This window comes from Ranitomeya imitator, chromosome 3 (genome assembly GCF_032444005.1).
Source record: "Ranitomeya imitator isolate aRanImi1 chromosome 3, aRanImi1.pri, whole genome shotgun sequence".
In the NCBI taxonomy this organism is placed as follows: domain Eukaryota; kingdom Metazoa; phylum Chordata; class Amphibia; order Anura; family Dendrobatidae; genus Ranitomeya; species Ranitomeya imitator.
The window spans coordinates 140,370,658-140,393,998 of record NC_091284.1 but is presented as its reverse complement, the minus strand read 5'-3'; the positions used below and the strand labels follow the sequence as shown (position 1 = coordinate 140,393,998).

Here is a 23,341-nt window from a genome sequence, read left to right as displayed (position 1 = left end):
TTTCTGTATTTTCATGACTGTGAAAATTGTACATTCACACTGAAAGCATCAAAACTATGAATTAACACATGTGGAATTATATACTTAACAAAAAAATGTGAAACAATTGAAAATATGTCTTATATTCTAGGTTCATCAAAGTAGCCACCTTTTGCTTTGATGACTGCTTTGCACACTCTTGGCATTATCTTGATGAGCTTCAAGAGGTAGTCACCGGAAATTGTTTTCACTTCACAGGTGTGCCCTGTCAGGTTTAATAAATGGGATTTCTTGCCTTATAAATGGGGTTGGGACCATCAGTTGTGTTGAGCAGAAGTCTGGTGGATATACAGCTGATAGTTCTACTGAATAGACTGTTAGAATTTGTATTATGGCAAGAAAAAAGCAGCTAAGTAAAGAAAAACGAGTGGCCATCATTACTTTAAGAAATGAAGGTCAGTCAGTCCGAAAAATTGGGAAAACTTTGAAAGTGTCCCCAAGTGCAGTTGCAAAAACAATCAAGCGCTACAAAGAAACTGGCTCACATGAGGACCGCCCCAGGAAAGGAAGACCAAGAGTCACCTCTGCTTCTGAAGATAAGTTTATCCGAGTCACCAGCCTCAGAAATCGCAGGTTAACAGCAGTTCAGATTAGAGACCAGGTCAATGCCACACAGAGTTCTAGCAGCAGACACATCTCTACAACAACTGTTAAGAGGAGACTTTGTGCAACAGGCCTTCGTGGTAAAATAGCTACTAGGAAACCACTGCTAAGGACAGGCAACAAGCGAAAGAGACTTGTTTGGGCTAAAGAACACAAGGAATGGACATTAGAGCAGTGGAAATCTGTGCTTTGGTCTGATGAGTCCAAATTTGAGATCTTTGGTTCCAACCACCGTGTCTTTGTGCGACGGAGAAAAGGTGAACGGATGGACTCTACATGCCTGTTTCCCACCGTGAAGCATGGAGTAGGAGGTGTGATGGTGTGGGGGTGCTTTGCTGGTGACACTGTTAGGGATTTATTCAAAATTGAAGGTATACTGAACCAGCATGGCTACCAAAGCATCTTGGAGCGGCATGCTATTCCATCCGGTTTGCGTTTAGTTGGACCATCATTTATTTTTCAACAGGACAATGACCCCAAACACACCTCCAGGCTGTGTAAGGGCTATTTGACAAAGAAGGAGAGTGATGGGATGCTACGCCAGATGACCTGGCCTCCACAGTCACCAGACCTGAACCTAATCGAGATGGTTTGGGGTGAGCTGGACCGCAGAGTGAAGGCAAAAGGGCCAACAAGTGCTAAGCATCTCTGGGAACTCTTCAAGATTGTTGGAAGACCATTCGAAGTGACTACCTCTTGAAGCTCATCAAGAGATCGACAAGAGTGTGCAAAGCAGTCATCAAAGCAAAAGGTCGCTACTTTGAAGAAACTAGAATATAAGACATAATTTCAGCTGTTTCACACTTTTTTGTTAAGTATATAATTCCGCATGTGTTAATTCATAGTTTTGATGCCTTCAGTGTGAATTTACAATTTTCATAGTCATGAAAATACAGAAAAATCTTTAAATGAGAAGGTGTGTCCAAACTTATGGTCTGTACTGTATATCCAGCGGGTTTCCCATGTTTTTTTTAAGAATATTTATTATCTGATGTTTGTTTTTTAAATTAATGTTTAAAATATTTTTTTATCTGGTTTTATTATATATTAGCAAATTTGAAAAGTAGCATAAAGCTACAAACAAGGATACAAAGCGCAATAGGGAGTTATCTGAGTATTTTGGATTGTTGATAACGGTTAGCATAGTTATCAGGCGCTGCCTGATCCACAAAAGGTTTACACTGTGTAAAGAGCCAGGATATATGGACTTCAAGTGCACTGCTGATTTAAAGGATCAATTAATATGGTGGTTTATTGTCAACGCATTTCAACATCAAATCTTACTTACGGTATGTGGTTGTCCTAAGGAAGGAGTCAAATTTGACTCTGAAATGCGTTGATAATAAACCAACTTATATTAATTTGCTTTTGGATACATTCTTCAAATCAGCGCACTTGAAGTTCACGTATCCTGGCTCTTTATATAAGACTAAAAATGACATTTGTCGGTTCAACTCGGCCTAAAATTCTGTAACCCAACGGAAGGAAACCCCAACTTTTTCTCTTTCTCTTAGAGAACATTTTATTGCATACTACAAATATGGCATTCAGAAGTAATCCTTGGATCAGGGACCCATATATAATAATCTAGTACATGTAATTTGTAATATTGTTACATTCAACATGGGCATCCAGGATCCTTTTGAACCTTTAGTGACTGCATCATTACAACTACAAAATAAAGCAACAACAGTATACTGATACTCAAAATCTCCCAAATTGCCTGATTTCACCCAACACCACCTATTACACCTACTTTAGTCTAATGTGAAACACACTACTCAGTCATACTCTTATTGTGTCCTCTGTTCTAAAGAAAGAGATGAACGTTGTATATCCATTAACAGTACAATACTTACATCACCAAGGGCGTATGTTCCATTAGTCCAAAGCACAACTGACAAAAACATAAATATTGGCCTCAACAAGGCAAACTGAAAGGTTCCCAACTTCAGGATAAATAAAGTACGACTGAAAAAATGGAAAACAAATCGGAATATTATAACTTATTGTTTCATTTTTTTGATTTATGCTGATATTTATTATTTTATAATTTTGCATTTATATCAAGAGAATTTCTGACACATAACATTCGAATCATTATATTCCATTTCTATTATACATTGCACACGGTATATATATTTATAAAACTGTTGGATTTTTTTTTAGGAAAAATGGACTACTAAATTGGAAATCAGTAAAGTCAGAAACAAATGCCAAATATCAGCGTCATCTGTTCAATTTCTCTTATATTTGTTGATAATATCAAGATTTTTCCCTTGGATAATTTCAATAGACAATACCATTTTAAATTATGCAGTCTGATTCAACTAACTTTTTTTAGGTGCCTATACAACTTGAACAATTATGCGTCAGACAGCTATTCCTCCTAACGCTACCGCTTTTTCAGTATACATGCTTGCTCATCTTAAATGAGCATGCATGTATTCTCAGTGGATAGAGGGAAAAAAGCAGCTTCCAGACACCTGCGGCAGAAGCTTAACTCCCATTGAAACAAAGGATGGCTAATGTTGAGATGCCTTGCCATCGGGGCTAATGTTGAGATGCCTTGCCATCAGGGCTCATGTTGAGATACCTTGCCATGAGGGCTATTGTTGAGATGCCTTGCCATGAGGGCTAATGTTGAGATGCCTTGCCATGAGAGCTAATGTTGAGATGCCTTTGCCATTGGGGCTAATGTTGAGATGCCTTGCCATTGGAGCTAAAGTTGAGATGCCTTACCATTGGGGCTAATGTTGAGATGCCTTGCCATTGAGACTAATGTTGAGATGCCTTGCCATCGGGGCTAATGTTGAGATACATTGCCATGAGGGCTAATGTTGAGATGCCTTGCCATGAGTGATAATGTTGAGATGCCTTTGCCATTGGGGCTAATGTTGAGATGCCTTGCCATTGGGGCTAATGTTGAGATGCCTTTGCCTTCGGGGCTAATGTTGAGATGCCTTTGCCATTGGTGCCAATGTTGAGATGCCTTGCCATCGGGGCTAATGTTGAGATGCCTTGCCATCGGGGCTAATGTTGAGATACCTTGCCATCGGGGATAATGTTGAGATGCCTTGCCATCGGGGCTGTCACGGCCACTCCTTCTGCAGCCGTGCCTGCTGCTGGGACCACCACCGCTCCCCTGCTCATACTTACCCGCTGCGGCGCGCTCCTCCTGCAGGCGAGCATCCTCTCCTTCATTCTTCTCCGCTCCCTGGTTGCCGTCGGGTGCGCGTGCGCACTGCCCACTCCAACACTTCCTCTTTCTGATTTACAGGCGCTCCCTATCTCCTCTCTGTGATCCTGGAGGACCGTGACTCGGAAGTCCTTCAGCACTCCATGTATTTAAGGTGATTCCTTCCTCTGCTCCTTGCCTGTCTGTCATTTGTGTCTGTGTCTGTCAGCTCTTACCAAACTGTACTTCATCTTACGCTGCTCTATCCGTCCTATGCCCAGCTTCTCTATTTTGTACCTCCTACTATCTGTCTCCGGGTTCCAGCTTCTGTGGTAATAGTCTCCATTGGGTCTGCCCCTAACGCTCCCTGTATAGGGGTGGTCTTCCTGGTCAGCTCACCTTGGGAGGTTTGTTGTTGTGGATCTGCAGGTCCATTCCAGGTGTTCGAAAAGATCTCACAGGGGCTAATGTTGAGATACCATGCCATCGGGGCTAATGTTGAGATGTCTTGCCATCGGGGCTAATATTGAGATGCCTTTGCCTTTGGGGCTAATGTTGAGATGCCTTGCCATCAGGGCTAGTGTTGAGATGCCTTGCCATTGGGGCTAATGTTGAGATGCCTTGCCATCAGGGCTAATGTTGAAATGCCTTGCCATCGGTGCTAATGTTGAGATGCCTTGCCATTGGGTTAGGCCAACATTTTTCTAATGTGTTTTAGTTCTCCAGCAGAAGGAAGAGTGGCCTACTGATTCCTATCATTGCTGTAAAAAAAATCATTGCCTACTAGAAAAACTGTCACATAAAATCCATGTATGTATCATTATAATCAGATAACATATCAGAATCTACGTGTGTATAGCAAGCCAAGCAGATTATCTTCTGTGATAACAGAACCGTGGAAGGGTAGGTATTAACACCTTGTACACCAACCTGTGAATATTTTTTCTTGGAAAGCACACACAGCAGCAGCACAGCGGTCCAGTGGAAAGCTCAAGCCTTGTGTCGGCATACTTTGTGAGGAACGCTCTGCTACCGCCACTTTCACTCACCAGCATCAGCTGAAATTTGTGTATGAGGACAGACAGAAACCTAACAGAGAGGAGAAAACTCAGATTATGGTGTCTCAATGGGCCATAATTATTCTAAACAGCGGAATGTCCAACATCACATATAGAAATGGTGGCTGCATGGTAAAGGGATGTTGGGTGATATGACTTGGCTGGGCCAAAGAGAAAAGGTGATGGATTGGTACTGTGGAAGTACTAAATACGGCCATACTGATTTTTGATAATATTTACTACAAACAGTTTTTAACATCAAAGCACCATCCTTTTAGGACGTATGGGCATGAAAGAGAACCTGTTTTATGGGTCCCAGCACAGAAATTTACTGTTTGCAGAAGTGGGATCCAGGGCAATTGCACTTCAAGGCTATGTTCACATGTCCAGTAAGGATCCATTAGAATGGATCCAGCAGTAATCCGTTGGTAAAAAAGTTCTGCAGACACAGCCTTTTAGTCTGTTTTTATAAAAAAAAGATTCTGACGGATCTGTTTTTTTTAACATTGAAGTCTATTGAAAACGAATCCGTTAATTTGCCATCCGTTTTTTTTCATTTGTAAAGGATTCGTTGTTTGCTTATTGGATCCGTTACAAATGGAAGAAAACGGAGATGAGGTTAGGTCAAGAGGATTATGGCGATAGAAAACGTTTTTTTTTTTTCTGTATTTTAAATGGTAAAAAAGTTGGTTTGTGTCACCATTTTTTGAGACCTGCAATTTTGTATTCTTCTGTCATTACACCTGGGGGCAAGTTAGGTCTTGTTTTTTGCTTGTGCAGCTGTCATTTATATTGAGTCCATTTTGGGGTATTTGTTTTGCATTTATTGGTGAATTGAGGCAACAAAAAATCACTAATTCTGGATTTTTATTTTTTTCCCTATTTGGGGTCCACTTACACAAGCAGCAACACTAAATGTTATTTTCCTTTTTACTTTTTATATTTTGCTGTTCATCTTTGGGGAAAAGGCAATGTTTTAAGCTTATATTTTGTTTTTTTATATATACTTTTTAATGATTTTTTTTTCCTTTTTGAATTGGTCTGCTTAGGGGATTTGAATCTGTGACTGCTTGGTAGCATATACAGTGGGAGCGGAAAGTATTCAGACCCCTTTAAATTTTTCACTCTTTGTTTCATTGCAGCCATTTGGTAAATTCAAAAAAGATTATTTTTTTTTCTCGTTAATGCACACTCTGCACCCCATCTTGACTGAAAAAAAACAAAAATGTAGAAATTGTTGCAAAATTATTAAAGAAAAACTGAAACATCAAATGGGCATAAGTAATCAGACCCTTTGCTCAGTATTGAGTAAAAGCACCCTTTTGAGCTAGTACAGCCATGAGTCTTTTTGGGAATGATGCAACAAGTTTTTCACACCTGGATTTGGGGATCCTCTTCCATTCTTCCTTGCAGATCCTCTCCAGTTCCGTCAGTTGGATGGTGAACATTGGTGTTCATGCAGGTCTCTCCAGAGATGCTCAATTGGGTTAAGGTCAGGGCTCTGGCTGGGCCAGTCAAGAATGGTCACAGAGGTGTTCTGAAGCCACTCCTTTGTTATTTTAGCTGTGTGCTTAGGGTCATTGTCTTGTTGGAAGGTGAACCTTCGGCCAAGTCGGAGGTCCAGAGCACTCTGGAAGAGCTTTTCATCCAGGATATCGCTGTACTTGGCAGCATTAATATTGGGCAAGTGATGAGCAAGTGATGGATGAGCAGTTCCTGGTTTTCTCCACACATACCACTTAGAATTATCACCAAAAATGTCTATGTTCATCTCATCAGACCAGAGTATCTTATTTCTCATAGTCTGGGAGTCCTTCATGTGTTTTTTTAGCAAACTCTATGCGGGCTTTCAAATGTCTTGCACTGAGGAGAGACCATAAAGGCCTGACTGGTGGAGGACTGCAGTGATAGTTGACTTTGTGGAACCTTCTCCCATCTTCCTACTGCATCTCTGGAGCTCAGCTACAGGGAGCTTGGGGTTCTTCTTTACCTCTCTCACCAAGGCTCTTCTCCCAAAATTGCTCAGGTCTAGAAAGACTTCTGGTGGTCCCAAACTTCTTCCATTTAAGGATTATGGAGGTCACTGTGCTCTTAAGAACCTTGAGTACTGCAGAAATTCTGTCGTAACCTTGGCCAGATCTGTGCCTTGCCACAATTCTGTCTCTGAGCTCCATGTCCAGTTCCTTTGACATCATGATTCTCATTTGGTCTGACATGCACTGTGAGCTGTGAAGTCTTATATAGATACAGTAGGTGTGTGCCTTTCCAAATCAAGTCCTATCAGTTTAGTTAAACTCATCTGGACTTCAATGAAGGAGTAGAACCATCTCAAGGGTGGATCACAAAGAAATGGACAGCATGTGACTTAAATATTAATGTCTGAGCAAAGGGTCTGAATACTTATGACCATGTGATATTTCGGTGTTTCTTTTTTAATAAATTTGCAAAAATTTCTACATTTCTGTTTTTCAGTCAAGATGGGGTGCAGAGTGTACATTAATGTGAAAAAAATGAACTTTTTTGAATTTACCAAATGGCAATGAAACAAAGAGTGAAAAATTTAAAGGAGTCTGAATAGTGATGAGCGAGTATACTCGTTGCTCGGGTTTTCCAGAACACTAAGGTGATCTCCAAGTATTTGTTAGCGCTCGGAGATTTAGTTTTCGTTGCCTCAGTTGCATCATTTACGGCTGCTGGACAGCCTGAATACATGTGGGAATTCCCTAACAAACAGGCAATCCCCACATGTACTCAGCCTGTCTAGTAGCTGCAAATCATGCAGCTGCGGCGATGAAAACTAAATCTCCGAGCACTAACAAATACTAGGAGATCATCCGAGCGTGCTCTGGAAAACCCGAGCAACGAGTACACTCGTTCATCTCCAGGTCTGAATACATTTTGTGCCCACTGTACTTTCGCAGTGTATTGATGAGAAAAAATGACAATCACTTATTAAGCCTAGCGTCAGACTGGGATTTATAGGAGATCTCACATAACAGACTGCCATGGCAGCTCATTGGCACCACAAAATCTCAAAAGTGATAGACGCCATTTTGAAACCTGTTAAATGCTCCTGTCACACTTGGCAGTGGCATTTAACAGGTTAAAAGGATATGATTGGAGCTAGCTACCTCCAATAGCATCCAATTTCAGCTGCTGGATATAGCACAGTTAGAGCCCTCACTGCCTTGAGCACTCTCAGTTCCTGAGCCCGCACCATGCAATGCCAGCACATAGATACCATACATGTATGGTGGGCATCACTAAGGGTTAATTATTAATATACGTAATAATACTTCTAACACTTACACCGAAGCAGTAAAATCTGTAAACATTGTACTCCTAGGAATCCACATTCCAATACAGCATGTTATCGCAATGACCTATAAGAGAGGAGAATATTACTAAAATATTCCTGTATTTATGTTTGTTATGGTAGTTAATACTGATTTAATTAATATGCTGTCTTGTGGATAGCAATAACCTGTCATCGCGCCTGAGCGTCTTAATAAATTACAATGCGGTAACATATTTTCCTAGAACTTGTAACTATAGCATACCTCTTAATTTTCCTGGAAATATCTGGCTAAATTGATGAATTGATGCCCGAGTGTCGTCATTTCTCTTGTCAGCCTAGCACCTTCCTGCATTCTGCCTCTTACACATTGTTTATATTGTTGCCTAGCTCACAGACAATATAGTATGGTTATGGGGGGATTAGACTTGGCTTTGATGTCACTGGGGCCCTGCGCTCCCCACCTGATCACTAGTGATTTCACAGGACAGCAGAGTCACGTTATTATTACATCTACATACATTCTACAATATATTCACTCATTTTAAGGGGGGAGTCACACGGATGTATAACTCGGCTTGGACTGGCCGTCGGCTGTCACGGCAGGAGCATGACAGCATGGAGTTACCCCTGCGCGACAAGCTCCGCAGCGACAGTGTCCTCCCTGACAGCTTTAGTGCAGATAAACCCTGATAAATTTCTGCGTTTGGGAAATAAATCTGGAGAGCCCCCAAGGGCTAGGGGTACTCGGTACCGGGTCCTTCAGTTCTCAAGGGGGTGTGTCACGGTGACTGACCCGGTCTGTGGCCCTCGGGACGTCCGTGTATAAAGGGGGAAAGGTCTTTAAAGGGATATGTTCGTGACGCCACCTGTGGTATTCGGTCAGGGTGACCGATGCTGCTTTAAGGGGTCCGCTGGGGTGATGTTATGGCAGCTAGATGGTATATCTTACCACAGGTGAAGTGAGTCCCCAGGGCTTCCCAGTGTGTAAATGGTGGATGGTGTGAAGAACGAGGACACAAGGTTGCAGTCTCTTTACCTTTACTGAAGGCTTCAGCATCCACAGTCCAGAGCACCAGATCACAGGGCAGGCAGTCCGGCCGGTTTGGAGGCAAATCCAGAGTCCCCTTATCCAGGTGGAAATCAGTAGCCTTCCTCTAGTGCCTGGGTGTTGTAGCACCTTATTGCTGAGCCTCTCATAAGGTCCTCACAACTGTTGTAGATGTTCTAGATGTTATGTCTCTTTCTCTGTCCCCCGGATGGATAGGACAACCCGTATGACTGGTGGCCTGAGGCTTTTTACAGGGCCTCTGAGGGGTGCCACCGTGCCTCCTGGGTATGGGGCGGATCAGTAACATGAAATTAGCTGTCCTGCCGGTCTCTGGAGCAAGGCATAAAGGACTGCTGCTCCTTCGGTGCTCCGGCTACCGGATCCTGCGCCTCAGAAGGAGGCAGCCTGTGCAGGGCAGAACTCCTTCTGGTTTCCACTCCTTTTGCTATGACTTTGTTTCTCACCCTCTACAATACAGTTCTCTGTTCGTGTCCTTTCTTAGGGGCTGCCGCACGTGGGGCAGGCACAGCTCCGTGTCCTTCCATCTAGGCCTCTGACATGATCCCAACCCTGTCAGGTACCAACTACCTGAGCGGAGCTCAGGAAGCAGCTGCCTGAGTGAAGCTCAGCCAGCATCTGCCTAACTTCCTATCCAGACCACCAGTTTTACCTAACTGTGAAAAGTGCCCTAATAAATAGGAGCATAGCTCCCTCTGGTGGACTGGAGTATGAAATGTGTTGCATGATTGTGATAACTGGCAAAGAGATCTCCTTTATTGCCTCCAAACATATCATCACTCCCCCTCTAGAGGAGAATGATATTACTGCAACGACCAGGACCCTGGGGCGCTGCAAATCACCATATCTTTTTTTCAGGATGGACAGATACTGTATTTTCTCTTCTGGGTGCCTATATGTCAGCAGTGAGCTAGCATATCCAATTATTTTATTTAGCATATATTTCTGTGCTGTCACGCTCCTATTGGGAGAGCCGACCACCAGTCCGAGCATTGTGTTGCGATCCTCGTCCGAGTTATACGGCCGTGTGACTCTACCCTAAAACAGAAAAGCTCAATATTGATCAAGTACCTTATTTCACATTTTGATAGAGCCCATGTCACCTTTTTATGGGCAGCATGACATAGGACAGGAGGAAATGAGCAAGTTGATAAATATACCGTAGTTCTGTTTGGAGCATATGGTATAAGTTACACTTAGGAGTCCAGTGGGCGGTCCTAATGATTTACAGGTTTAGTGGGTGGTCCTAATGATTGACAGCTATTTATATACAACATATAGGGAAAGCTGTCAATCACTCAATAGGACTTGTTGAAGCACAGTCAGCGCGAAACAGCCATCGTCCACAGAAGATTTCCGCTCCTCTCCCGCTCTACCCGTTTTATGGATTAAATAAAGGACTGTCTTAACCGGATGGTGAGTGCCACCTTTTTTCTTTTTTTGTTGGACTATATTGGATTTATCTTTTTGGTGTGCACCCGTATTCCCACAATTGTCTGGTGTTCAGCTAACCCACAGGTAGGTCTTCCATCGCAGCTGTGATAATCACAGAAGTGCTGGCAGTACACTCCATATCACACTCAATAGGACCGCCCACTGGACTCCTAAGCAGAGAAAGTGTGTGGTTTTAAATAAATAATGAATGTTTTCCCTCTGCTCAGCTCCTGCGCTGTACCATGCCTGCATATCACACACCATGTTAATACGACATATTACTTTAGTTGGAGTAAAGATCCCTTATTTTTCTGAAGTTTATTCTAATTTCCCTTTTTGTACTGATTGTACATACGTACCGGTGCAGCAGAATTTATCCAGATAATTATTGCCTTTTTGGAGCCGGCCATTTTCTTGTACATGTAATGTGCTTCTTCTAAGAATACCAGCAAAGTGACTAGTGTCATAAATGTTAACATAGCAAACAGCAGCATTCCCGTCACATCCATCTCTGCAGAAACAAATAATAAAACTGATTGTCGGCACAAAGGTAAAATGATACAACTTCTATCCAAACTGCACAGTCGGCCTTTTTACTAGCTAGAATATGATTGCGTACTTACACTTACGAGCTGGGGAGAGGTCATTCTCACTGTATCCATTTTAGTACCTTGTAAATTACTGTAATATTTTGTAGACTGCATAACTTATAGGCATATTCATACCTGACTGGTACGTTTTATGGAACTTCAAGTAAATGCTATCAAATGCCTATAATGAGAATGAACAGTATCCAAATGGGAGTGTAGCACACAGGCAGCGGCTTTGAAAACGACGGGAGAACTTGTGATTATAAGAAACCCCAGATCATATTGGTGACCTCTTCTAGTCAGCATATGGACAGTCATTTTAACCTTAAATCTATGTTCACAGGTTGCGTTTTTGTTGCGTTTTTTTTTTCTGCAGAAAAACCTGCTCTCTTGGCAGTAAGAAGCTTGCCACAAAAAAGCAGATTTTCCTTGTTTTTTTGTTGCGTTTTTTTGCTGTGTTTTTGTCATGCTACATTTGTCTCTTGTGCATGCTGATAACGTTTAGTGCCTCCCAAAAAAATCTGATTCTACTTCATCTGGTTTTGGCATAAAAATCGCAGCAAAACCTGATACATGCGTTTTTTCAGCTTTTTCTTCACCATCCAATACTTTCAATGGGTGAAAAATGCTGAAAAAATGCTGGAAAAACGCTGACAGAAGTGACAGGCTCCATTCTGCAAAAACCCCGGGTTTTGCACAAAATACTGAGGACAAAAAAAACCTGTGTGTATGAGATTCCTGACATCTCATAGACATAGCTGGTACCATAAAACATAGCTAAAATTTTCATAAGAAAGCTCGATGTGAATACTTTTCTGCCCAATGATGACAGAAGTATTCTAGGAATGATACCTTTATTGGCTAACCAGAAAATAATATGTTTACAGGGTTTCAGAGCACAGAGGCTCCTTCTTCAGGCATGATTACACATAGATTAATAAGAAACAAGCACATTTAAAGAATAGTACAGCAGGATATTTGTTAGGGGGTGGGAAGTGTGATGAGTCCATAGATAAGCCAAGGTAATCAAATTAGGCATTTTCTTAAGGTACCGTCACACTCAGCAACTTTTGAACGATAATGATAGCGATCCGTGACGTTGCAGCGTCCTGGATAGCGATCTCGTTGTGTTTGACACGCAGCAGCGATCTGGATCCTGCTGTGACATCGCTGGTCGGAGCTAGAAGGCCAGAACTTTATTTCGTCGCTGGATCACCCGCTGTCATCGCTGGATCGGCATGTGTGACGCCGATCCAGTGATGTGTTCACTGGTAACCAGGGTAAATATCGGGTTACTAAGCGCAGGGCCGCCGTCAGCTTCCCGCACTGACTGTGAGCGCCGGCCGTAAAGCACAGCGGTGACATCACCGCTGTGCTCTGCTTTACGGCCGGCCGGCACTCACAGTCAGTGCGGGAAGCTGACGGCGAGGGACGTGACAGACACCGGAATGTGAGTATGTAGTGTTTTTTTTTCTTACATTTACAATGGTAACCAGGGTAAACATCAGGTTACTAAGCACGGCCCTGCACTTAGTAACCCGATGTTTACCCTGGTTACCCGGGGACTTCGGCATCGTTGCTAGCTGGAGAGCTGTCTGTGTGACAGCTCTCCAGCGACCACACAAGGACTTTCCAACGATCACGGCCAGGTCGTATCGCTGGTCGTGATCATTAGAAAGTTGATCAGTGTGAAGGTACCTTTACAAATACAAAGGCCTTTACAAAGAGGCAGTGGGAATAATGTTCTTTCTTAGTTATCTGGAGTCCTTCTGGTGGAGGTGTGAATTGTATCCATGTAGTGACTCATAAATCCAGGTGTTAAATTGAGACCTAGTGTCAACGAATTAAACATCTTCATTAGTTTGTATTCCCAAATTTTTCTTTCTCTGTGGTCCTTAAAATTACCTTTTAGTATTAAGACTTTTAAATCCGTCATACTGTGTCCAGGTCCAGAGAAATGTTTTCCCACCGGTTTCCATTTCAATCCTGATTGTGTGTCTGTGTAGATTCATCCTAGTTTGTAGTCTTTGCATAGTTTCCCCAATATAAATACTTCCAGGGCACCTCGTACATTGTATCATGTACACCACGTTGGAGGATGTACAAGAAAAGGAACCCATGACCTTATAGTCCTGATTTGTGTTTGGTACACGGACTATATCTGTTGGTAATATGTGGGTACAAGTTTTGCATTTTTTATTGTTACAGGGGAATGTGCCAGTCACTGATGGTGATGGGAGGACACTTCTGACAAGGAGATTCCTTAAGTTAGGGGGCTGTTTGTAGGAGAGAAGTGGTAGTTCTGGGAATATGTCTTTCAATTTGTGATCTCTATGGAATATGGGTTGGAGATCAGCCCCAATTTTCCTTAGGATGCTCATGTGGGGGTTGTATGTGACCACAAGAGATACCCTGTTGTTATCCTCTCTCAGTTTGTAATCCAGGAGGCGGTTTCTTGGGATCCTTGTAGCCCTGTGGATCTGCTCATCTATTACCAGTGGATGGTATCCTTGTTGTAGGAATGTGTTCCTCAGTGATCGCAGCTGTAGTTCCCTGTCTTTGCTGTCTGAACAGATCTGAATATACCTCAGAGCTTGTCTGTAGATGATGGATTTTTTTGTGTGTCTTGGATGAAAGCTGTTCCATCTAAGATAAGCCGGACGTCCGGTAGGCTTGTGGTAAATGGATGTCTGTATGGCATTGTCCTTAATGTATATGGTCATGTCCAGAAAATGTATTTGGGTCCTTGAAATGTTGAGGGAGAGCTTGATGGTTGGGTGGTACTTGTTGAAGTTATTGTGGAAGGTGAATAGATCATCTTTTAAGCCTGTCCATATTATTAGCAGATCATCAATGTAGCCAAAGTATGCAAAAGGTTTAACAGAACAAGATGACAAAAATTCTTCCTCTAGTTTCGCCATAAATAAGTTAGCATATTGTGGGTACATTTTGCTTCCCATGGCGCTGCCCATACACTATTGGTATAAATTGTTCCCAAAAGAGAAATAGTTGTTGATAAATTGCATTGTTGGTTCTGTGGCTAGATTGTTCTTTTGAAGGAAATATTTACATGCTGCAATTCCATCCTCATGACTAGTCATAATTAGGGTTGAGCGAAACGGATCGTTCATTTTCAAAAGTCGCCGACTTTTGGCAAAGTCGGGTTTCATGAAACCCGACCCGATCCCTGTGTGGGGTCGGCCATGCGGTACGCGACTTTCGCGCCAAAGTCGTGTTTCGTATGACGCGCTTGGCGCCATTTTTCAGCCAATGAAGGAGCGTGGGCAGAGTGATGACATAGGTCTTAGGGGCGTGGACGCCTATCGCCATCTTGTCGCTTGTGCGCTGTAGCGATTTGCAATGTGTAACACCAGCTTTTCTGTTCAGGGACGGAGGAGAGAGAGAGAGAGAGAAAAAAAAAATTCTCATTGACTTTGCATTGGGTTTCGTGCTTCGGACGATCCCCGACTTTTCGCCATAATCGGCCGATTTCACTCGACTCGACTTTTGAGATAGTCGAGTTTCGCAAAACCCGACTCGACCCTAAAAAAGTAAAAGTCGCTCAACCCTAGTCATAATGAACATGACAGATTACATCCAGGAACAGACAACTCTTGGATATAAAATACTACACTCCAATTCAGGGAGATCCGACCAAAGGAACTAACACATATCATCAATGGATTTGATTCCACTTCATCCTCACTGCTGGAACTAATACTAGACAATCCCCAAACAGGTACCTTCTACATGTTGAGAACAAAAATCCCAAATGCATATTGTGAAAAACGAGGTCTGGCGGAAATCTTACCAGCCACCCCCCGAACTCACTAAATCAGCTCAAAAAATACCAGGTGGACCCCGACACGCGTTTCGCAGCAGCACAGTACCGCTTCCTCAAGGGGATAACCACTTTGTGCCGAAAAGGACCTTGAAATAGCCCCTGACCCAGATCACATGGTACTCGGCGGCCAATCACGGTGGCGCTGTCGGCGCATGCGTGCTGCGTCCGGCAGGTCCTGGCCGTGGAGCTCGGAGTCAGGACAAGTGCGCACATGCGGGGAGCAAAACAGCACCCGGGACGTGTGAACGAGGCCAAGAGACGCCGATCCACACCAGGGCACAGGGGACCGCAGCGCGACACGCACGGCCACCAATGAAAAGTGTGTTCAAAACACGGAGCGTGGATATAATCATTCCATATCATGCCAACCACCCCACAACAGATCAGAGACCCGGTATATGCGTTTCTGCATTAACAAAACATAAAAAAGGACACATATTAAGTAAATAGTCCCGTCATAGTGCATCAAATCCACATTCCAGGAGAAAGTTCCTCTATTCAAGAGAGCAGTGTCCATTATGGTGGACGGCAGAAGGAGTCACGCTTCTTCTTGAAGAATTTTATCAGGCCCCCCAAAAGTTGGGGTGGCATCAATCACGAATATTGGCAGGGCCAGAAGCACATTCATAGGGAAAACCCTAGGCACCAAATCTATTCAGATCACTAAGAAAACAAACATTAAAATCAGATACAAAAAATAAAATATTAAAAACAACATCCTGACCGAAAAGGGGATGGAGGCCGAGGAGGGGGGGATTTCATATGTATATGATGGGGAGCAGGAGGTTCATTTTACATAAAACACACCACGGGCACTAATGGTGCATAACGATAGTAAAATTTCTCATAGATAGGAGGCAAAGCTAAGTGCTTCATTTAAGCCATTCAGTGACATGGTGCCGAGCTGCAATATCCATTTTGTTTCTTTTTGTGCTAAAAGCTTTTTATTGTCCCCACCCCGAATCCCCAGATGTAAAAGATCAATGTATGATGCGAACTAAAATGGCGTGGAATTGATTTAAGATCAGATATATCTGACACTGTCCTGGCCGCACCAATGTCCCGCACATGCTCACGAACTCGGACTCTAAGTTCCCGAGTAGTTAACCCCACATAGACCATGGGGCAAGGACATGTAGCATAATAAATTACGTTGGTTGTACTACATGAAATCCGTTCTCTGATGTCAAATTCTCTAGTTCCATCAGTGGAAGCGAAACTAGAGCAGCGCAGGACATTGGTGCAGGCAAGACAGTGCCCGCACGGAAAACATCCCCGATTGGGACCACTAGTACCAAATGGGTTGTTCGGGGTGGGGACATAGTGGCTACGCACCAATAGATCATTTAAGTTTTTGCACCTCCTAGAGGTCATCAGTGGAAATGGGCCAAGAGAGGCCACCAGGGAGGGCTCAGTCCCAAGGACAGACCAATGTTTGACAAGGATGGAGCGCATGTTGTTCCACTCATGATTGTAAGTATAAATAAAATGGATGGAACCGGCTCCATCCCTATCATCTCTGGTATTGGGACTTTAACTGAGAATATCTCAGGTTGGGTGGAGAACATTCTGAAACCCTTGGTGAGGCGCACACCCAGCTATATCCAGGACACCACAGATATTCTTTGCAAATTGTCAGCGCTGGGCCCACTTCCAGAGGACACTCTACTAGCCACCATGGATGTAGAGTCTCTCTATTCCAACATTCCTCATGAGGATGGAATTGCAGCATGTAAATATTTCCTTCAAAAAAACAATCTAGCCACAGAACCAACACTGCAATTCATCAGGTTTGTGCTCCATCACAACTATTTTTCTTTTGGGAACAATTTATACCAATAGTGTATGGGCAGCGCCATGGGAAGCAAAATGTCCCCACAATATGCTAACTTATTTATGGCGAAACTAGAGGAAGAATTTTTGTCATCTTGTTCTGTTAAACCTTTTGCATACTTTGGCTACATTGATGATCTGCTAATAATATGGACAGGCTCAAAAGATGATCTATTCACCTTCCACAATAACTTCAACAAGTACCACCCAACCATCAAGCTCTCCCTCAACATTTCAAAGACCCAAATACATTTTCTGGACATGACCATATACATCAAGGACAATGCCATACAGACATCCATTTACCACAAGCCTACCGGACGTCCGGCTTATCTTAGATGGAACAGCTTTCATCCAAGACACACAAAAGAATCCATCATCTACAGTCAAGCTCTGAGGTATATTCGGATCTGTACAGACAGCAAAGACAGGGAACTACAGCTGCAATCACTGAGGAATACATTCCAAGGATACCATCCACTGGTAATAGATGAGCAGATCCACAGGGCTACAAGGATCCCAAGAAACCGCCTCCTGGATTACAAACTGAGAGAGGGTAACAACAGGGTATCTCTTGTGGTCACATACAACCCCCACATGAGCATCCTAAGGAAAATTGGGGCTGATCTCCAACCCATATTCCATAGAGATCACAAATTGAAAGACATATTCCCAGAACTACCACTTCTCTCCTACAAAAAGCCCCCTAACGTAAGGAATCTCCTTGTCAGAAGTGTCCTCTCATCACCATCAGTGTTGTGAATTCCGTTCTTGGGCTCCCTCCGGTGGTTGTAAATGGCACTTTTGTGAATTCTGCCCTTGGGCTCCCTCTGGTGGTTTTGAGTGGAACTGCCGCTCCTTGGGTTTAGCTTTAGCAGCTGCTTTCACTAATCGTCTCTCCTGGCTCTGCTATTTAACCTGGCTCTAGTCTTCAGCCTATGCCACTTGTCAATGTTCTCTGGCTGGATTCACATCTCTGCTTGGATTCTCCTGGTTTCTTGACCAGTTCTGCAAAGATAAATTCTGGCTTTGCTCATTTCAGTCCACATGTTGTGGACTTATTGTTCTGTGCATTCTATTTTTGTCCAGCTTGTCATTATGGATTTTTTCTGTTAGCTGGAAGCTCTGGGAAGCAGATTTACCCTCCACACCTTTAGTCAGGTGTGGAGATTTTGTAAACTCTGTGTGGATTGTTTTGTAGTTTTTATACTGACCGCACAGTATCCTTTCCTGTCCTATCTATCAAGCTAGACTGGCCTCCTATGCTAAAATCTGATTTCATCTCTGCGTATGTTATTTTCCCCTCCTCTCACCGTCAATATTTGTGGGGGGCTATCTTTCCTTTGGGGATTTTTTCTGAGGCAAGATAGGTTTCCTGTTTCCATCTTTAGGGGAAGTTAGATCTTAGGCTGTGCCAAGGGGGTCTAGGGAGCGTCAGGTACCCCCCACGGCTATTTCTAGTTGCGCTGCTAGGTTCAGGGTCTGCGGTCAGTACAGATACCACCTCCTTCAGAGCTTGTCTCATGTTGTTCCTAAACCACCAGATCATAACAGTACAAGTGGCCAAAAATGAATTAAATGTATCTCAAAAGAAGGAAAAGAAAGTTCTGAACCATTTTTTTTTCTGTGCTCTGGTTTGCCTCTTTTTTCCTCTTGATATCTGGGTGGTGCAGGATATATGCTCGGGCATGGATGTTCAGGGTTTGTTTTCTAGTGTGGATCAACTGGCTGCAAGAGTACAGAGTATCCAGGAATATGTTGTCCAGACTCCGGCTTTAGAGCCCAGAATTCCTACTCCGGATTTGTTCTTTGGGGACAGATCCAAGTTTTTGAACTTTAAAAATAACTGCAAATTGTTTTTTGCTTTGAAACCCCGTTCTTCAGGTGATCCCATTCAGCAGGTGAAAATCATCATATCCTTGCTGCGTGGTGACCCTCAAGACTGGGCTTTTTCTCTTGAAACAGGGGATCCGGCATTATTGAATGTAGACGCATTTTTTCAAGCTCTCGGATTATTGTATGACAAACCTAACTCTGTAGAGCATGCTGAAAAAACACTGTTGGCCCTGTGTCAAGGTCAGGAAGCGGCAGAGTTATACTGCCAGAAATTTAGAAAATGGTCTGTGCTCACTAAATGGAATGAAGAGGCTCTGGCTGCTATTTTCAGAAAAGGTCTTTCTGAAACCCTTAAAGATGTTATGGTGGGCTTTCCTACGCCTGCCGGTTTGAACGAATCTATGTCTCTAGCCATTCAGATTGATCGGCGTCTGCGCGAGCGCAAAGCTGTGCACCATATGGCAGTATCCTCTGAGCATAGTCCTGAACCTATGCAATGTGATAGGATTTTGACTAGAATAGAACGGCAGGAATTCAGACGTGAGAATAGGCTGTGTTTTTACTGTGGTGATTCGGCTCATGTTATCTCTGATTGCCCTAAGCGTACTAAGAGAGTCGCTAGGTCTGTTACCATTAGTACGATACAGCCTAAATTTCTCTTATCTGTGACCCTGATTTGCTCATTGTTGTCCTTTTCTGTCATGGCATTTGTGGATTCAGGCGCTGCCCTGAACTTAATGGACTTAGAATTCGCCAGACGCTGTGGTTTTTCCTTGCAGCCTTTGCAGAGCCCTATTCCTTTGAGGGGCATTGATGCTACACCCTTGGCTAAGGATAAACCTCAGTACTGGACACAGATGACTATGTACATGGCTCCTGCACATCAGGAAGATTGCCGTTTTCTGGTGTTGCATAACCTGCATGATGTTGTTGTGCTGGGATTTCCATGGTTACAGGAACATAATCCGGTGCTGGATTGGAAAACTATGTCTGTGACTAGTTGGGGTTGTCAAGGGGTACATAGTGACGTTCCTTTGATGTCAATTTCCTCTGCCCCCTCTTCTGAGGTCCCTGAGTTTTTGTCGGATTTCCAGGATGTATTTGATGAGCCCAAGTCCAGTTCCCTTCCTCCACATAGGGACTGTGATTGTGCTATTAACTTGATTCCTGGTTGTAAGTTCCCTAAGGGCCGACTTTTCAATCTGTCTGTGCCAGAGCATGCCGCCACGCGGAGCTATGTTAAGGAATCTTTGGAGAAAGGGCATATTCGGCCCTCTTCGTCACCATTGGGAGCGGGTTTCTTTTTTGTTGCTAAGAAGGATGGCTCCTTAAGACCCTGTATTGATTATTGTCTTCTTAATAAGATCACGGTCAAATTCCAATACCCCTTGCCTCTGCTTACTGATTTGTTTGCTCAGATTAAGGGGGCTAGTTGGTTTACTAAGATTGACCTCCGAGGGGCATATAATCTTGTTCGTATTAAACAGGGTGACGAATGGAAAACTGCATTTAATACGCCCGAAGGCCATTTTGAATACCTTGTGATGCCATTTGGGCTCTCTAATGCTCCATCTGTGTTCCAGTCTTTCATGCATGATATTTTCCGCAATTATCTTGATAAATTCATGGTCGTATATTTGGATGATATTTTGATTTTTTCCAATGATTGGGAGTCTCATGTGAAGCAGGTCAGGATGGTGTTCCAGATCCTTCGTGATAATGCTTTATTTGTGAAGGGGTCTAAGGCTGGTTTCACACTAGCGTTTTTGAACGCATGCGTTTTTACAAAAAAAAACGCATGCGTTTTTTTCCCTATATTTAACATTAAAAACGCGTGCGTTTTTTGATGTCCGCGTTTGTCCGCGTTTGTGAACGCATGCGTTTTTTAACTGCATGCGTTCACTTTCTAAAATGCAACCTGTAGTATTTTGCAAAGCGTTTTTTTTTTCCAAAAAAACGCATGCGTTCACAAGCGTTTTTTTTTGGAAAAAAATTGCATTGGAGTCAATGGAGACGCATGCGTTTTTTTGGACATGCGTTTGTATGCGTTTTTTTTGACGCATGCGTTTTTTTGAAGCATGCGTTTTTTTTGGCACCATAGTTAAGATAAGGTTGTCTAGACACTGATAAGGCTCCCCCATAGCTGAAGGGTTATAAAAGGAAGGCTGGGGGAAGTTTCTGGTCACTTCTCATCAGACTCCAAGGAAGACAGCACCCTGCCCGGACGCATTGTTGGACAAGACACAGAGCAATGTGAGTATATCCTTGCCAATGCATTATTCTTCAATTTTTTGGATCTACATGTCCTAATTTTTTCAATGTTTTTCTTTCAACACGCATCAGAATGTCTTCTCCGGTTTCTTCGTCTGATGATGAATTCCAGCCACGGCAATCAGAAGTGGATCACGTGAGCGAGGTAATTTTTTGTTCCGTCAGCTTGGTAAGTATTGACTGTCACATCGACACGAGGCAATTATATTTTTTTTATTCTATAGAGCACTTCAACTGAGGGACAGAGAGGTACGGAGCAGCGGAGTCAAGGTCCAGGTGGAAGACGGCAGCGGGTATGTATACCAGGCAGACTGTCCTTATTTAAGTTGTCTTTCATATTTCTGCCCTTTCTCATTTTTTTTTTTTTTTTTTAAAATGTGGTTGAGCAAACTTAATTTTTTTTAATTAAATTTTAGGTTTCACAACGGGACGATGACCACATCGATAATGACCTGCTAATCACTCTGGTACAGGAGCGAGTCCCGTTGTGGGACAGCCGGGATCAACAGCACTCCGTCAATAGTGTTATCCGTCGTTTGTGGAGTGAGGTGGCCCAAGCGTTGTGGGATGGCTGGGAGAATTCAACGCCACGGGTCCGTAATGCATTTGGTAAGTATTGCACGATAGTGTGAAGAAACAGACCTTGGCCATGCTCTCTTGACTGTGTGTGATGACAGAAACTTTTCGTAGTTTCTGTCATCACACACAGTCACGAGAGCATGGCCAAAAGTCCTGATTCTGACCATTATATTTTATTGTTATTTCACAGTGGACAAAGTAAGAACACGTTGGCGTTCCATGAAGGACCGCTTCAACAAGGACCTGCGTGCAGAGAAGAGTGCAGCTAGTGGTTCCGGAGCAAGGCACCGGCTGTACAAGTACCACCGTGTGCTGGCCTTCCTGAGACCGGTCCTTCTCTTGAGAACGTAAGTATTTGTCACATGCCTCCGGTTGTATTGCATTGACATAATCTGTCATTTTTAATTCCATAGGATGTACCGTCTTGTTATCGTTTGGTATTAATTTTCTGTTTTATTTTTTCACAGCACACACTGCACGACTGTCGCCACAGGTTCTGGAGCGGTCCTTCAGCCGACAGCCACGGACCCGTCCCAGCCATCCAGCAGCGCAGCACCAGGTGGGTCTTCCACAGTCACTGGAGACCAGGGAGCTGGCCCATCAGGTCTTCCCCTTTCGCAGTCCTCTTTCGCTGCACCCATTTTTGCGGGCTCATCCCGGCAGCGACAGAGGGCTTCGGATAGGTCCCTCATGCCCGAGTTTTTGCACTTGAGCTCGGTTTTACACGAAGCTATCAAGGCTTTAAGTGACAAAATGGATGTGTCCCATAACCTGTTACAGTGCCGCATCCAGGATGTCGCTAAAAGCCTTGATCAAGTTAAAGCCGACCTCCAGAAGCCAGCTCATCATTTTTTTAATAAAATCCACCAGAGCATGTCGGAACACCTTAGCCCTGATCTCCAGCTGAGTGTGATGCAGGCCTGCAATGTTGCTTTGGGGCAGGCTATGCAGCAGAGTCAGAGTCGTAATGTGGCGGCATATCCAACTGTGCCGTCACTGTCCGAAGTAAACACCATTCCTACCTCTGCTGCATACCACTGCACGGCCACCTCTATTCCCTCAACAGGTGTTCTCCAGTACAGCGCCAACACGATGACGAGTGCTGTTGGACATCCCACCGCCACCACCGTGACGACCGCTGCTCCGGCTTGGACCTCCTCCGCTGACACCTCTATGACGCAGGACCCTGGCGTGGCTTATCGGCCCGGCAACCTCCCGATGCAGCAGGACCAATCCATGCAATATCGGACCGGCCCACCCCCGATGCAGCAGGACCCATCCATGCAATATCGGACCGGCCCACCCCCGATGCAGCAGGACAGAGGCCTGGCATATCTGACCGGACCCACCCCGATGCAGGAGGACCGAGGCCTGGCATATCGGACCGGACCAACCCCGATGCAGCAGGACCGAGGCGTTGCTTTCCGGGCAGGAAACCCCCCGATGCAGCAGGACACATCCATGGCGTATCGCACCGGGCACCCCATGATGCATGACCAAGCCATACGTTTCCGGGCAGGACCCACCCCGATGCACCAAGAACCATCCATGGCTTTATGTTCCCCCCCACCAGCAATGCAGCAGGACGCTGGTATGGGATTTGTTTCCCCCCCCCCAACGAGGCACCAGGATCCTGGGAGGGTTTTTGTTTTCCCCCCCCCAACGAGGCACCAGGACCCAGGCGGGACTTTATCTTTCCCCCCATTGGACTC

The 23,341-nt window shown here is 44.0% G+C and overlaps 1 protein-coding gene across 1 annotated transcript in view; it reads right to left on the bottom strand.

Moving 5' to 3' along the window:
• LOC138673005 (organic solute transporter subunit alpha-like) overlaps positions 1–23,341 on the bottom strand; it is a 62,727-nt gene that overhangs the window by 20,223 nt on the left and 19,163 nt on the right. The window contains exons 2-5 of the mRNA XM_069761534.1: positions 11,036–11,187; positions 8,188–8,261; positions 4,751–4,909; positions 2,502–2,613 (exon numbers count right to left, since the gene is read on the bottom strand). Coding sequence (XP_069617635.1) covers positions 2,502–2,613; positions 4,751–4,909; positions 8,188–8,261; positions 11,036–11,187 — 497 coding nt within the window. The remainder of the gene's footprint in view (positions 1–2,501; positions 2,614–4,750; positions 4,910–8,187; positions 8,262–11,035; positions 11,188–23,341) is intronic.